The sequence below is a fragment of the Choristoneura fumiferana genome, chromosome 30 (genome assembly GCF_025370935.1).
Source record: "Choristoneura fumiferana chromosome 30, NRCan_CFum_1, whole genome shotgun sequence".
NCBI lineage: Eukaryota > Metazoa > Arthropoda > Insecta > Lepidoptera > Tortricidae > Choristoneura > Choristoneura fumiferana.
In genome coordinates this window covers 1299654-1316581 of record NC_133501.1, presented here as the reverse complement: position 1 = coordinate 1316581, position 16928 = coordinate 1299654, and the positions used below count along the sequence as shown (strand labels likewise).

General features: G+C 40.7%; 2 protein-coding genes across 2 annotated transcripts in view; both read right to left on the bottom strand.

Moving 5' to 3' along the window:
• Nucleotides 1–16699, bottom strand: part of LOC141444881 (zinc finger protein 711-like) — a 33265-nt gene extending 16566 nt beyond the window's left edge. Inside the window, exons 1-10 of the mRNA XM_074110618.1 lie at nucleotides 16479–16699; nucleotides 15403–15522; nucleotides 14023–14323; nucleotides 12431–12662; nucleotides 11508–11577; nucleotides 9016–9101; nucleotides 7722–7847; nucleotides 5770–5871; nucleotides 4875–4974; nucleotides 3629–3738 (exon numbers count right to left, since the gene is read on the bottom strand). Coding sequence (XP_073966719.1) covers nucleotides 3629–3738; nucleotides 4875–4974; nucleotides 5770–5871; nucleotides 7722–7847; nucleotides 9016–9101; nucleotides 11508–11577; nucleotides 12431–12662; nucleotides 14023–14323; nucleotides 15403–15522; nucleotides 16479–16592 — 1361 coding nt within the window. The 5' untranslated portion in view covers nucleotides 16593–16699. The remainder of the gene's footprint in view (nucleotides 1–3628; nucleotides 3739–4874; nucleotides 4975–5769; nucleotides 5872–7721; nucleotides 7848–9015; nucleotides 9102–11507; nucleotides 11578–12430; nucleotides 12663–14022; nucleotides 14324–15402; nucleotides 15523–16478) is intronic.
• On the bottom strand, nucleotides 542–3274 carry LOC141444407 (zinc finger and BTB domain-containing protein 41-like). The gene is made up of 5 exons (XM_074109959.1): nucleotides 3262–3274; nucleotides 2782–2843; nucleotides 2601–2711; nucleotides 1696–1800; nucleotides 542–949 (listed from the first exon to the last, which is right to left on the bottom strand). Exons 1-5 carry the CDS (start codon nucleotides 3272–3274, stop codon nucleotides 761–763), a joined length of 480 nt encoding a protein of 159 aa, XP_073966060.1. The 3' UTR covers nucleotides 542–760.
• Nucleotides 16700–16928: the final 229 nt, after the last annotated feature.

Here is a 16928-nt window from a genome sequence, read left to right as displayed (position 1 = left end):
ACAGCAAGTTTTTTCTAAGCACTTGGGGTCTCTACACACCATCGACGCGGGATCAGCTTTAGCCGATCAAAAAACCCTGTCCAAGAGAAGAGCGAAAAAGACGTTTTTCCGTCGGTAGACGTTTTGCGTCGTCGCGTCGGGAAATGGGTACGTTCCACTAACCGTTCGCAACCACGAGCGTTCACTCGACGTCATAGATACGTCACTGTTCGCGACCGCATCGCACCTATTTCTCTCACATAATAATTGGTGGGTTGAGTGGGCTTTCACGCAAACGTAGCGGGCAGGAATGAGAGCGATGTCATCAGAACTTGATGAACTTTCCGAGTCATTATCTGTCATTAATTTTGTTTGAAAAGCAACCATAAATTCACGGGAATTAATTATCATCCATCATCAGCCTACAGCAGTCCTGGACAAAGGCCCCTTCCATGGCGTGCCACAACACTCTGTCTGTGTCTCTGTGAACGGTGGAGCAGACGAGTCCTCGAGTGGAGACCACGGGAAAGCGTAGTTAGGGCGTCCTGAGGTACGGGACGGACGACCTTAAGAGGGTCGGTGGCGGCGGATGGATGCGAGGGGCTAATATTTTCTCATAGACTCCACGTTTTCGCGATGCCGCCATATTGCGAGCACACGGCGCTTAAGATGTACGTTCCTATAACATTCGCATACAACGCCAGCGGCCTTTTAACCCATTCATGTTAGTGGAACGGCAAATTTTAGCGGTCATGGTCGAGGGCGCTAAGTGGAACGTTCCCTATGTGCCATTCTCTTGCTCTGTACAAGTGTTTTCTTCGATTTTTTTGTTTTTCTTCTTGATCTTGTGTTTGTACCGGCCGTGCAGGTAGAGGGCGCTCTTGTAGCCAAACGTGGCGTCGCACAGCTTACACGCGAATGGGCGCGCGCCTGTGTGCGTGTTTATATGATCCAGGAGGGTTGATTTGTTCTGTGGACAAAGCATTTGAAGGTTATATCTATAAGGTGTTTCAAAGTTAATCCTAATAGATACATTATGTTTTTTTTGATTTCTGTTAACTTTAAGAGAACATTTAACAGGTCAAATGAATAATTTATTGAATCAGGGTCGGCATGATTAAATAATTTTGATTTAAATCATGATTTAAATCACGATTTAAATCAAATTATTTTTTCAATAAAAATCAATGATTTAATCAATTCTCTTTATATTGACATAAATGTTGGATTATTATAGTACTTAAACAAAAAAAAAAACATTTTCCAACAGGAACAGCAATAACAAGAACAACTTCAATGAAAACTGAAACTGAACGGAACGATCGAAAGCTTGTTTGGATGAATGAGATATTTTAGGGGAATTTCCACGCGCCGTTTACTAAACACCGCGTGGGGAATTCCCTTTTTCTCAGAGCGCGTTCCGTTTTACGCAAAACTTTTGTTAAAAGTATGACAACTGATGATCACGATTTATACGATTTTTTAAAAAAATCATGATTTTTTTCCAACCCTGGTCTATTCAATGAACTAAAAGAATTCCTTTGCTGACCCGCGACCTCATAGGTCTAGGTTCTAGGTTTAAGGTCGCGGGTGAGCAAAGAAATTCTTTTAGTTCAGGTCAAATGAAGTTAATTTGTCCTACACGCTTAGTGGCCTAACTGTTACTGCGCAGTAAAATAATGTGAAGGTTTGGGTGTGTGCGTGCGTGCATCTCACCGTGAACGCCTTGCCGCAGTGGTCGCAGACCTTATTCCTGGCGGGCGGGATGCCCTCGTGCTTGACGCGCTCGTGGTTGCGCTTGGCGATGCGCGTCTTGAACATCTGCACAAACAACGTCACCATCAGCAGCCGACAGACGTCCACTGCTGGACAGAGCTGTCTCCAATAGGGAATGACTTCATCATCATCATCTCAGCCTATATACGTCCCACTGCTGGGCACAGGCCTCCTCTCAGATCAAGAGGGCTTGGGCCATAGTTCCCACGCGGGCCCAGTGCGGATTGGGAACTTCGCACGCACCATTGAATCGCTTCGCAGGTTTGTGCAGGTTTCCTCACGATGTTTTCCTTCACCGCAAAGCTCGTGGTAAATTTCAAATGTAATCCCGCACATGAATTTCGAAAAACTCAGAGGTGCGAGCCGGGGTTCGAACCCACGACCCTCTGCTTGAGAGGCGATAGGTCAAACCACTAGGCCACCACGGCTCTTTAATGGGAATGACTTATTTTAATTTAATTATGAAATCGAAGCTTGTCAAAGCGCGTTGTCGAACAGAAAAACAACTCTTAAGCTACCTTTACATGGAACAGAGATTTAATATCGTTAAAATACAAACTGAAATATAGATGCACAGAAAAACCAGAAACCAGGTTGTCCAGCAGTGGTGTAGCGGTATAGCACGCATCATTGTTTCTATAAAATTAGCTTATTGTACAATTTATACTTGTTGGTTCTACGAAAATTAAAAAATATATAAGATTAGACAGAGACATAAAATACTAGCATGTGATGTCAAGCGCTAAAATACCGTTTTCAAAAGAGACCGAAAGATAGAATCGGACAGTCAAATCTAGACACTAATGCCTGTAGAATGCTGATTTTCCTGTGCCCCTCCCCCTCACCTCCCCGCAGACCCCGCAGGCGTGGCGTGGCTCCCGCGAGTGCACCCCGTCCACATGCAGTTTGAGCGACGCTCGCTGCAGGAACGATTTGCTGCACAAGTTGCATTTAATCTGAAAACAATTACGGCTGGTGAACTAAGTAACTCTGTCTTTCCAGTATATCTGTCTGTTTGTTTGTTACTCCTTCACGCCTAAACAGTTGGATAGTTTTAGATGACCTTTGGTATGAAGATTGCTGGACATCTGGAATAAGACATAGGCTACTTTTTATCCCGATATCGGGATAAAATCCCAAAATTTAAACGGCCGGAATTAGACACATAAAATTTGGTGCAGTTACTTTTTACGCAACGTTTATGAATTCCACGGTTGTTGGAATGCCCACAGGAGTTTCCGTTCAAGTGCTAAACCTAATGGCTTATGCCGCGGCCATATGAAATCGGTCGACGCTCGTTTCCAGTGTCAAATCTGGTCACGTGACATATAGCGATAAAGCTGAAAATATTGAGCTTTATCGCTGAAAAAAAAAACCACTTAAATTTCTGGAAAAACACTTATTTATTTTATTCATTCACTCCAATATCTTTTATTTGTACCACTGCCACGAACTGCTACTAAACGAGATTAAGAAATCAGCTTCCAAGCAGGCCAAGATCATTACTGCAAGAAGCCATCTTGTCGCTGCTGCTCGACGCGGCGACTTGACGCTACTTTTTTCGAGTCGAGGGAAATTCAAAATCACCTTCAAAATGGGTCACGTGACCAGATTTATCGCTGCAAACGAGCGACTGCAAATGGCCGCGCCTTTACGCGTGCGAAGTCGCGGGTAAATGCTAGTATAGGTGCCACTAGAGTTGAGGTCACGCACACAAGAGCATCTCATGTAATGACAGCGGGATTTTGACATTCACTCGTTCATTTAATTCATTCTCCTTTTACGCAATCTGTTCTTCATTTAGCTGTGCGTGTAATCGTTGTAATCAACTCTCGTGGTACTATCTCTACGTAATGTGGGCAGGATCACTCACGGCATGTCCTCCGGGCGCGCGTGCTTGAGCGTGTAAAGGCGATGGTTGCGGTACAGCTGCATCGTGCGGAACTGTATGTGGCACTCCGCGCAGAATGCCGCCGCGTCCACCTGACACAAAACATTCGTGACATCATGTTATATGGCAGACCTCTGTACAACTGGCCGCTGACAGAATAACAAAATTCAAAGGACCCCGACCTAAAGTATGAAAAATGAAAAATGTGGTTTCAGTAAAACATCCTGAGATTTTGATATGTTATAGATTCTAGAGTGCTGGAAGTGGTCTCTATAAAACTAAACTAACCTTTGAAAGGGAGCCGGAAACAGAGGTAGCACCCTTAGAGACTTTGAAATCTATAACATATCAAAATCTCAGGATAATTAATTATTTATCTAACTGAAACCCCATTTTCCATACTTAAGGCAGTTGTCTCACCGCCGGCGAGGAAAAGATTGGCTCAAGAAACGAACAAAAGATATAAGATCCTGTGTGAGTAAAAGAGACATAAATTAATAGTTGATCGCTGGTGGTTCACACTGTCACAGCGACAAGAGCTAAGACTCGCTGAGCTATAAAACTAGCTCAGCGATACTCGCTCAGCGCTGTTAGCTTGGCGGCCGCCCGGCTCGAGCGAGTGGAGCGAGTAATCGCCCGTCGTGCTCGAACACTCGCTTTTCACTGCTCGCCCACTCGTTTCTAGTTACTCGCTCTGCTCGCTTCTCGCTCATCGTCGGCAGTGGGACAAGTGCCTTAGGTCCTGGGTCCTTTCCAAATTATTGATTCTATTTGGTTTTTAAGGTTCCGTACCTCCAGTGGAAGAACTTTTGACCTTTTGACTTGGTGAAATTAATTTTGATTCCATTTTTAATGTACCCGGAGTTTTACTTCGGCCATCCGCTAGAAAGCCGGGAGAGAAGCATATATTCTCCCGTTGGGCTCCGCGGGGTGCATGGGTGTCTTTTTTGGGTCTCCATTGGTTTCCTCGTTGACGGACCCTAGCCATTTGTCAGTACCCTAGTGTCAGGTGGCAGTACCTCAGTACCATAGTGTCAGGTGTCAGTACCTTAGTATTAGGTGTCGGTACCTTAGTGTCAGGTGTCTGTAAGTACCCTAGAGTCAGATTTCAGTACTTTGGTGTCAGGTGGCAGTACCTCAGTACCCTAGTGTCAGGTGTGGTACCTGCTTAGTGTCAAGTGTCTGGATGTTAGTGTCACGTGTGTTGACACTTGATAAAGGTTTGTACCTTAGTGTCGTGTGTCTTCATGTGCGCAGCGAGGCCCTCGTCGCCGCGGTACTGGCCGCCGCACACAGCGCAGCATCGCAGCGGTATGCCCGAGTGCAGCCTGAAACAAACCATCAGGTCAGGGATGGCCAAAATGTATTCCAATCACGAATAAAAAACCCCCGACGTAAAAATACCAGCAAAAATAAAAATAAAAACGCCCGAAAAAAACGCTGCTTGAAAAGGCAATTAAAAAGTAAAAATAATTATGCGCTACCTAGCTGTTGCCCGCGACTTCATCTGCGAAGAATTCGTTATCTCTATCCCGCGGGACTATGCTGATTTCCCGCAAAATTAGCCTAAGTTAATTTAGTATAAAGTATCTAGTAATATTTTTTTATCTAAGCGTTGTCGGTGTCGGGGGACCGCTACGGTTACATGAAAGTAAATATGTTGTATTTTTTTAAGTTTTTAGTGGAGTAACTACATGAACACACATTTCTTGCATAAACATAGCTATTATAAGGTCGCGGGCGAGCAAAGTAATTGTTTCAGTTCATATTGACCTTTTTTTTCCGACTGTGTGGAAAACGAGCAAGTGGGTCTCCTGGTGGTAAGAGATCACCACCGCCCATAAACACCTGCAAAACTAGGGGGATTGCAGATGCGTTGCCAACCCAGAGGCCTAAGATGGGATACCTCACGTGCCAGTAATTTCACCGGCTGTCTTACTCTCCACGCCGTAACACAACAGTGCAAGCACTGCTGCTTCACGGCAGGATTAGCGAGCAAGATGGTGGCAGCAATCCGGGCGGACCTTGCACGAGGTCCTACCACCTGCAAACCACCCACAAACCTCCGACAACCTCCTCCAAGTAACGCGCGCGGTGATTCAATAAATGCTGAATTGACTCACATCTTGTGTTTCTTGAGGTTGTTCTGCCGCACCTGTTTGCCGCACTGGCGGCACGACACCACGCGGTGGCAGATCATGTGCGCCGACTGCTGCCGCTTCGTCCTGACACACACAAACGATAACAGTTCACACACGGGTTATTGGTTTCTTGCGGCGCATTCTTCTTGGCATTGATGGTCTATCCAAAAGCGCTGGTAGTTTCAAAAAAATGACGCGTCAAAGAGCCCTTTGCAGCCTACTTATAAAACAAACGATTGGAGTTTGAATTTGAATTATTGCTAGTCGCTAGTCTCTTTGACGTTACGGCACAAAATTCAAATTCAAATTCAAATGATTTATTCAGTAAATAGGCCGCAATGGGCACTTTTACACGTCATTTTTTTAAACTACCAGCGCTTTCGGAAAGACCATCATTGCCAAGAAGAATGCGCCGCAAGAAACTTGGCAGAAAGTCATTTTTTCATAAAAATATAATTACAAATAAAATACTTAAAAACTATATTATACAATTAAAGAAAAAAATAATAATAAAAGAAATACAGGGATGTATGGGGTCCCTTAGTTACAATACTAAACACTAACTATATCTAAACTATATCTACGTTCAGTGGAAGTGTAGAATGCTTCCACCGTCATAAATTTTAAAATAATAAAATGCGGCAATGCACAGGGCGGCCACGCCGTACAAAATACGCGTTCTTGAATCTACATAGGCACGACGACGTATGTACACGCGTCACTGTGTGCGTAAGCTGCACAGGGCTGACTATTGCAAAACCGTATAATACTATAAGTGCTACCAATGACATTTAAAGGTACTCATATGTAGGTATGGCTTAGATATGTGCAAATCAATGTAATCGTTAATCTTACCTATTTCGAGGGTATTCTGGCAAAACAAAATAAGTGCATTTTTTTAAAGTTACATACATAGGCATACTCAATGTTTTCTGCTTTATTTATCTAGCAAAACCGTATAAAAAATAAATATTGTGCACTTATCCTATTTAAACCTACTTAAAATGTGTCTGTCTGCGTATTTTAAGCATTATTATTTTCAATTACAATAGATATACGTCTACGAACTTAAAAGAATCATTCGGTAGGTAGTTATTTCATGTATTAATCGCGTTAATTTCAGAAATCACTATTTATTTAGAAAAAGGAAGTAGGTAGGGTACCGTTACGATTTCGCAAAACTATTGCTCCCGAACTTAGTGCCGTGCGGCCGACATACACCGCGTCGCGCACCGGACTGCTTTCCTGCGGTTTTCCTGCAATCTGCGCTTGAGGGGTGGGGTAACTCGAACCGGTGCGGGGCGGAGCGTGGCCGTTCTGTACGTCAGTACTATTATATATTCTGTGGTGACGGTCTTGTTGCGATCGGTCCATTTAGTTTCAAACCAATCTGTAGGGGCCGCTACTAAGTTTTAGTAGAGCGCCTTGTTGAGGTTGTTGGATATAAGTTAAAGTTATGACTCTTTAGTAATTTATTGATATTTACACGTTAAAGTAACAAGGTAGTGTAGCGAGACCGTGTATCTTCTACGTTTGTTTTAAGAGTGTCAGAGTAAGCGTTAATATTAGTTTATATTAGTGCGGTCTTAGGTAAAAGTGCTGTTGTCGGCGCTGCGACGTATAACTAAAGTAGGGCGCGATTCTAATCAAAAAAGTGCTGTGCGGTATTGAACCGTACACAATCCCAAATATGTCAGGCCAAGGCTTACCGTCACAGGATTACATTACAAGTACTTAGCCATCTAGGCCTGCCTCATCCATCTAGGCGCTCCGGGCGAATCATGCCTTTGGCGACTTTTAAGATGCGACAACAAGCGTTGAAATAACAGGTCATGTTTGATAGACATAGAATACTCAGAGTCGCTCCTACCTAGAAGATAAGTCTAGTCTAGTTTTAAATTCGTTAGCGCTGTCCTGCTCGCGCACATACTCACGGGAACTGCCGCTCGCACTGGTCGCAGTCCCACACGGTGACGGGCACCCCGTGCGCGACGTGGCAGTGCCGCCGCATCGCGTTAGCGCTGTCCCACTCGTACCCGCACACGTTGCAACTCAGGAGTCTGTCAAGACATGTTTTACAACAACAAATAAATTCGACACAATATCGCTAGATGGCGTTAGGATCGTGAGGTCCGTTTGACGTTTCCTCGTGATTGGTTAAATAACTAAATGAGCCAATCGCAAGCAAACGTCAAATGTCAAACAGATCTCACGATACTAACGCCATCTAGCGATATTTCGCCTCTGTGAAAACCCTCGATAAGATTGTAGTTACTACCATCTACCATCTATTGGGATGGCGAGAGTCACTTGGACGTTTAACTCGAGTAGGTATAAAATGATATAAGCTTCATAACCTATTTTAGTAATTTGTGCTGGCTTCGCCAACAAACTACTTAGCAGTTTGGCGAAAATATGTGTAAGGTTATTTTTGTAAATTGGCTTATTAATAAAGAAAACCTGCCTTCAAAAAAAAACCGCATTCAAATCGGTTCACCCGTTTAAGAGCTACGGTGCCACAGACAGATACACATAGCGGTCAAACTTATAACACCCCTCTTTTTGCGTCGAATGTTAAAAAAAAGACATTTCATGACATCGAAAATACAAACTGAGACATGGATGCACAGAAAAACCAGAAAAAGAGACCAGCACTGGGAATCGAAGCCAGGTCCTCAGCAATCCGTGCTGCGTGCTATAACCCCTACACCACTGCTGGACAGGAATCTAGACACGAATTTTTCCTATGCATACATATCTCAGGTTGCTTATTTAAGCAGCACCACTAGCGACATCTATGTGGCGTCGACAGACGTCACACTCTTTCGGAACCAACGGCTCACCCAGACAAGAGATGTCGCTACTAAGCAATCAAATTATGATTGGTTTTTTTGGAGTCTTTTTGTATTTTTTAACAAATTTGGAGTGATTGTGACTGACTCATAGTCAAAATACCATTTACGGGACTAACCACGCTATCAGTATACTCGTGACCACGGCAACTGTAACGTTGCCGAAACGTCGAGGTAAATATTACTTGTGTAAAAATAGCGTGGTAAGTCCCGTAAATGGTATTTTGACTATAAATTTGGAGTGAAATAAAAAATACAAAAAGACTCCAAAAAACCAATCATAATACATTTCATGACCCCACATGCAGCGACATTTTGCGATTATTATAGTTATTTGGTCTCGTATCCGTGTCGTGTGTCGGTGTGTACAAGTGACCTGTAATGCTGCGCTGTGTGCGCGGCGCGCGCCTTCTCTGTGTCAGAGTGCAGGCCGCAGATGCGGCACGCGAATGGGCCGTAGTCCTGTAGACAAAAAAAAAATAAACTGCAGCCAGGGTCCCGTACAAATTCGTGTAATATCCAGTGTATCGTACAATATCCAGTGTTAGCAGTCCTAAGCAAAATGTACGCAATGTGAAGTCATGGTTGGTTACTAACATAAATAACAGTGTAGTTTATTTTATCTACATGCATATCATAACTTACCTATTATATGTTCAGAAACGACTATCAAATGGCCTTTATTTAGAAACCTGGTATCTGCGGGTGCATCTTAATGTTCACATTAAAGTACAGTGCATCTTAATGTTTACATTAAAGTATCGGTAATACTTTTTTTAACAATGCATATCTGTACATATTGTAGAAAACTTATGACATGCATGTAGATAATAATTATTATTCAAAGTCAAAGTCAAGTCAAGTCAAAGTTAAAGTCAAAGTCAAAGTCAAAATACAGGCCATATCTGAACATATTATAGAAAACTTATGATATGCATGTAGATAAAGTTATGTATGCGGCTATACATAATTAGGCATTAAAACACTCGTGTGATCTTATTATGAAACTCGTCTTCGGCTCGTTTCATAAAACCACACTCGTACTTTAATGCCTCTCATTATGCACCAGCCACATAAATAACTAGTAAAAGTAGCAACATTTTTGAAACAAATAAATTGATTGAATGAAATAATAGAAAAGTACAGTTTCCGATTTTTTCCCGTACTTGTAGTGTAAGACGATATTAATTGACAAATTTCATAGTTCTAGGTCAACAGGAAGTACCTTATAAATATGACTCACTTGAGTGTCGAAATATATATACCCTTTTTTGGGTCAATCAACTTTTTAGTATATTATTCTGTCCCGTAACTCAGGACAGACAGGAGACACACTTTGTTAGAAAAATGTTTACAATGTATTACTACTGTTACCATGATCCACGAAGGAATGAGGGCTATCGCGTATGAATTCGCCACTAGAGGCGCTAGTGTAGCGTGAGGTCTCCGAAATGTCAAATCTCATAGTTTTTGGGTCAGCTACGCGGGTTTATTTATAATTAGAATAATTTTGTGAATATTTTGCAATATCTGACATTAATTATGGCAAATATGTGTTCCGGGGCAATGAATGTCTGTGTTTTGAGACAGTTTTGTCTTTCGGAAACCTTTGTCCTCCCTTTTTTCCGAACAAAACGGGGACTAAGCAACACTGTGGCATGCTCGATATTTTTATGGTACGGTTTTAAGGTGTATTAAATATGATTTTAATCTAAACTTTGTTTTCACGCCCGTAATAACAGACTTTGAAAGCCATACTTAAAAACCTCACGCAACAGTGCGCCATCTAGTGAGACAAAACACGATAGCCCTCATTGCCTTACAACTGTCGCAAGTCCTAACTTTTAGTGGATTTGTACCCCATAAAATAACACTTTTATTAAGTAACTCAAGAGACGTTACCATGGCAACAAACTACATAAAAAAGATGGTTGACCCTTTTGGGGCATTAACGACCGTGTCTTTTTTACGTCAACTAAGTTTGATTCTTTTTGCCTCTAGAATACGGCCCGCAGTAGTAGAAACTATTTGTGTGTTACTTTACGCATTATGTAGATCCGATAGAAATTGGGTGGCGGAACCGTAGGCCGTTAACACGTTCGGCCCCAGTGACACAACGTCTGTGACTTTTTAGTTCTTACTCCTATGCCAGTGACACGTATTTGTGACTGCTGTGGGATATGCGCTATGCCTAGCGTAAGAGCTTAGTGGAACGCATTCGGCTCCGGCAACGTTCCGCTAAGCCCTTACGCTATGCCAGCTTAGGAGGTACGAATTATTTTGACAGGACATGCGTGTCACTGGCATAGGAGAAAGAACTAAAGTCACAGACGTTGTGTCACTGGCACCGGAATGTATTACGTCTGTGACACGTATACGTGTCACTGGCATAGAAGCGACTGCTGTGGGATATGCGTAGGCATAGCGTAAGAGCTTAGTGGATCGTTGCCGGGGCCGAACGTGTTAACGACCGTATCCAGTGGCGTAGCTACCAAGGGGCTAGGCGGGGCAGTGCCCCGGGGCCCTCAAGCTCAGGGGGCCCTCGAAATTCTGCTTTATAGCTGATGATAAAGTTGCTTAGCATTTTTAAAGTATTTGTATATATAATGATTTTACTTCAAAAAACCAGTTAGCCAGTAACCAGCCAGTTTTGATAGCAGTGAGGTCCATTTTTTTATTTGCCCCAGGGCCCTAGGTTACCTAGCTACGCCACTGACCGTATCTTCTTTTACGTCAACTTTAAGTTTGTTTTTTTTACAGCCTCTAGAATACGTCCGGAGTAGTAGAAACTATTTGTGTGTTACTTTACGTATTAGATCTGAGGGAAAGTGAATGGCGGAACCATAGGCCGTAAAGTAAGGTACTTACCTCCTTGTGTCTCCGCACATGCGCCGTGTACAGTTTTCTGGACGTGAACGGCTCAATACACTGCTTGCAACTGAAACAATGTATCTCGTCACTACTTTAAAAAAAAACTCGTAGTCGAACAAGTTGAATCATGATCCAGGGTGGAACCTTTTAATAATCAATTAATCATATTTTTTTTATGGTATAGGGGGCAAACGAGCAGGCGGATCGCCTGATGGTAAGCGATTACCGTCGCCCATGGACACCTGCAACACCAGAAGAGTCACAAGTGCGTTGCCGGCCTTTAAGGTAGGAGTACGCTCTTTTCTTGAAAACTTGAAGGTCATAGCGGTCCGGGAATACCGCAGGCGATAGCTCATTCCAGAGTTTTGCTGTGCGAGACAGGAAATTTCTGGAAAAACGCACAGTAGAGGACTGCCAACCATCTAAATGGTGAGGATGGAAGTGTTGTCGCGTAGGTCGGTGGCGAAAGGATGCGGCAGGGATCAACCCGAATAACTCCTCGGATTTCACTATGATTTCCTTGACAACAGTACTTGACAGAAAGAGGGCGCGAAAAGTGCTTATATGCATACCTGGTTTCCTCAGGGTGTGTAATGCTCTGTGAGGCCTCAATCAAGACCGGCACATCAGCTACTTACGAGTGTACGAGCTCGGTTTACCACTGTTTTCGCCTCCGCAGCCTTACTCAATCTGCCCACACCTTCTCACAACACGAAATAATGCATATGCACTTATTTTAATGTATTAAAAAATGGAAGAGTTTCTTTACTCCTAGTTTGTACAAATATTAGATCCGCCTGTTACGGGGTCGATACGAAAAGTGAAAAGTTCAATATGGCACGCGCCGGGACACGGGTTGCCATATACAAAACGGAAGTTAGAAATAAAAATGTGAAAGTTGAACATATACAATATCTAACCTCATCCCGCCTATACTGCTTGTATAATAATCCATATTCTTTTTTCTCTCCCTCCATTTCAGCAACTCCTCTTCACTCAGCACCGTCACTTTATAAATGTTGTCTGGGTCAATTGGTGCCGTTTGTTCTATCTCTTTCACTCCTGCGACTTCTTTGTCTTTGACTTCTTCTATTTGTACAGTAACTGTGTCCTTTTTAAACTTCTTCATAGGCCGGATTTTGAGTGATGCGCCTAAAATGATAGTATATTTTTTATCGAGGGACTAAAATAAGCCAATATATACCCGAGGTGGTTAGCCACCCGAGATTTAGCGAGGGTGTCCATTTATCCGAGGGTTTATATTGAGTTTTAGTCTCGAGGCGAAAACTCTATTTTTCACTTCGATTGCGAGAAAAAAATAGTCATTAATTTACGTTTATGATTTACGTTCTACAACAATTTCAAAGTTTTCGCGGTTAGTATTTTTTCCAACCAGACACAGATATAACAGAATCGCATCGGCGAAAGGGTCCATACACAAACTGGAATAAAAAGCATAGAACTAAGACCACGTAGACTAAGAACGTAACATTTTCGTCATGAAAATGGTCCACACACAATCTTATTTTATGCCAAAAAGTACTGGCTGTTTGAATTTATCTAAGTCACTCGAAGTAAATTAAAAAAAATATTAATTTTACTCCCTAGGGACTAAAGTACTCACTTTACTCCCGCATCGTAAGGCTATATTGACCTACTTTTAGAGCATGAGAAGTGAAAAATATTTTATTATGATGATCAATATGTATACACATATCTAGATACAGGCAGCTATCAGTTACTCCTAACTGCCTGTCTGTGTTTTTCAAATTGTTGGTCGCGACCCCCAGGGGTGGCGGATGCCCCTTAAGGGGGTCGCGGTATCTTTAAAATACTCTCACCGTTATTGTGTATGATTAATAATTATTCAATGTTTGTATTATCATATTTTGTATTATTTGACGACCAGATGGCCTAGTGGTTAGAGAACCTGACTACGAAGCTTGAGGTCCCGGGTTCGATTCCCGTGTCGGGGCAGACATTTGTATGAAAAATACGAATGTTTGTTCTCGGGTCTTGGTGTTTAATATGTATTTAAGTATGTATCTATCTATATAATTATATTTATCCGTTGCTTACTTCCATAACACAAGCTTTGCTAAGCTTACTTTGGGACTAGGTCAATTGGTGTGAATTGTCCCGTGATATATATTTTTTTATTTTTATATCAACGTAGGATATACAAATAACTGAAAGTGGAGGTAGGCAGGGGGTCGCCAAATATTTTTCAAACAAAGGGGGTCGCGTCCTGAAAAAGTATGAAAAACACTGGCCTACCTGATCATTTAAATAATAATAATAAATGCACCAGCATTCCTTAGGACTACGGAACCAAATCCCAAAAAACTTCTGACATCAGGTCCTCCCTCCAGAAATATGTTCCTGTCCTGTTTGCAGTACACTTTTATTTTATTCAAAAACGAGTACACTTGATACAAGAAACAAAACAGATTTAAACAAAAAATTCTCTCTCTCTGATTGAAATTAAATCAATTTGTTAAAAGTCACTTACTTTTTCTACTCAACAGCGACTTCAAACTAGCATTAGCTATATCACCCAACCCACTTGCTTCTCTCGGCTTTACTGGCAATGACGCTAAACTGACTGACTCATCATCAGATTCATCAAACATAGAATTACTATTGTTGTCTTCAACGGGACATTCATACAATTTACTAAGTGATTCTTCCTTTACGGGTTTGAAGGGTTCAGCCTTCACATAGACGTGCAAAGGATCTGATGTGTAGATGCTGGCTCCTAAGACCTCTACGGGGGTAGTAGTCAGGCGTGAAAGAGTCTTGATATTGGTTGCCTGAAAAAAATTGAATTATTTATTTGATTCAGTGCAATTAGTCTGTTCAGGATAGGAATGGATAAGATGATCTATGTTATTATAGCGTCAATGAATTTTTAAGTGATGACAATTTATAATTATTAATATTGTTTTAATGTTATGATTTTGAATTTTGATGGACTGTTTTTAATTTATTTTTATAGTGTTTTGATTATTATTTTTTTATATGACATATTTATATTGTTTTTTTTTAATGTTTTTTTTTTCTTTCTTTCTTTGACTGATATGTATGCAATTATAAAAGAAAAAAAAAACTGAAATTTTGTATGCCATGTGGCAAAACATACAGGGTTCTATATTTTTTATTTAATCATCTCTACATCTGTACCTATGTTTGACAAATAAACTATTCTTATTCTTATTCTTATTCATCATCATTATTACGACTTCACAAAAAATGTTTAGAATGCCTTCTTCTGTGACCTTCCAGAGTCCAATGTTATCTTGAATGGACTATATATTATTGTAAACAACACAATGGAAATTAACATACATAATGAAAACAATTTCTACAATACAATTACAATTGCACTCAACATTCATGCACAACAATTTTTAAACTAAATAGTAAGAAATACAAAAGAAATTTGCAAAGAACATACACATCGTCTTTTAATTCAACAATATTTTTCGATTTACTTGCTGCAATAACATGTTTATTGTACGAAATATGGCCATAGTAACCATTTTAAGAAGAGAAGATGAGTTTGGGTTTATTGCACAATGGCCAGGTCGATTGTTGGCTCTATCTGACAATACCATCTGCATTTACCACTTCTTCAATCTGACCCTTGTGTAGGGCAATGAGCGAGCACCCATGACGCTGAATTGATCACCTGGAGTATTAAAAGTCTCAACAAAAATAAGAAAAAAATAGATAAGCCAAGAAACATAGATCAGCTACATTGCACCTCTAAAACAACAATGAATTGATTTAAAAAAAATCCACTAGAGAACTGTGAAAAATAGATCAAAAAGTGATTTTTGATTTCATCTTGACGCCAGTTTTATTTTAGAGGTGCAACAATTGAACTAACATTCTTTTGCTGCAGTGCGCTGGCCAGCAGTGCCTGTGCCCTCGCAGCTTGACTCCGGAACGCTGCCATCTTCAGCACAAAGAAGTTGCACTCCCAGCATAGCTTGTCACTGTCAGATAGCTGGCAAATAAAAAGTTGACATTAGAAATGAGGCATGAGCCTGACATACTCACATTTGGTGTGCTTAAACCTTGTTAATAAATTTTGGAAAATTATAATTCTTTGGTGACACACAGCCACATATATGATAGCTTTTAAACAGTTTAATTTTTCAACAAGAATATTTTATCCCAAATGTTACACACGGACAGAAAAAAAATTGTTCATCCCTATGAAACAGGAAGTGAATAAATTTTTGGCTATACATAGCTTAATTTAAGAAAGAAAGAATGAAAAAACATTTATTTGTGACATTATTACACAAATACACAATTAAACTAAAAATTACTTATCATTAATGTATTGCAACCCAAGGCTTATGAGTGGATTTCAAAAACCAGGACCTTGTTACCAATACTTAATCATACAATGTAACTGACTGGAAAAAGTTGTCACACAAAAATTATCCCAATTTTATGATACATAGTCAGTCACACAATGAAAATATTAGGTATTATTAACCTCTAAGTCATCTAGTCCTGACTGCCAATGGAATGCCTCACACACCACGGTCATCTATACATGACCAGCATTCAACTCTTGTAATTTAGTGAATAAATACATAGCTCTAAATCCTTCCTCATCCTTCAGCAATGGAATTAAAAATCAAGTTGATTTGTTGCTGGTTTTTCTGTGGTTTACAGAGCAACTCACTCCGTTTGGTTTGAGGCGGTGAATTGAAAAGGTTAACTACTGGTGTTAAGGTATCCAAGTTATTGAACTTCAGACATATACATACAAAAAAAAATGTTTGATTAAATTTTTCACCAATGCCTAGAGCAGTCGGTTAAATGCGCAGACGGTCCTAAAGAGAGAGCGCAGAGGGAATAAAGAAACATTCTGATCTACAGATAGCTTTAGTTACCAATAATTAGGCCTCAATATTTAATAAAAAAATTAAAACCAAAAAAACTTACGTCTAGAAACAAGGCATGTGATTTAGAATCATTAATAGGAAACAGCTTCCTGTCTTGACTCAAACATGTCACACAAATGGATTCCCGGGTCAACGTTACACCAGCATCACACATTGTAATGGAAAATAGAAGACAACTTGAGAATTATCATCAAAAATAAACAAGAGCAGAGCAGATAAGAGGAAGAAAGTGTTGTTTTTTTGTGTACTTGACATTTTCACATTTCAGTAAATGTCAAAACAATGTCAAAAAAAAAATTTTTTTTTTTTTTTTTTTTTTTATGGCCCGCACGGTTTGTGCACTGTGGCCCGGGGTAAAAACGGGGAAACGGGTAAAGGTTTTAAAAATCATCGGTAGGAACGGAATTTGGAATATTGAATAAAAAATCAGGTGTTAAAGGAATAGGATATTAGAAGAGGAAAAATATATATACATATAAGTTGTATTGTC

What these genes read in the sequence shown, in the direction of transcription:
- LOC141444407 (XM_074109959.1), bottom strand. An exon ending in CCTGCGGGGTCTGCGGGGAG is followed by an intron (nt 1,801 to 2,600) that starts GTGAGGGGGAGG and finishes TTGTTTGTGCAG; the next exon opens with ATGTTCAAGACGCGCATCGC. An exon ending in ACTGCGGCAAGGCGTTCACG is followed by an intron (nt 950 to 1,695) that starts GTGAGATGCACG and finishes CTTTGTCCACAG; the next exon opens with AACAAATCAACCCTCCTGGA.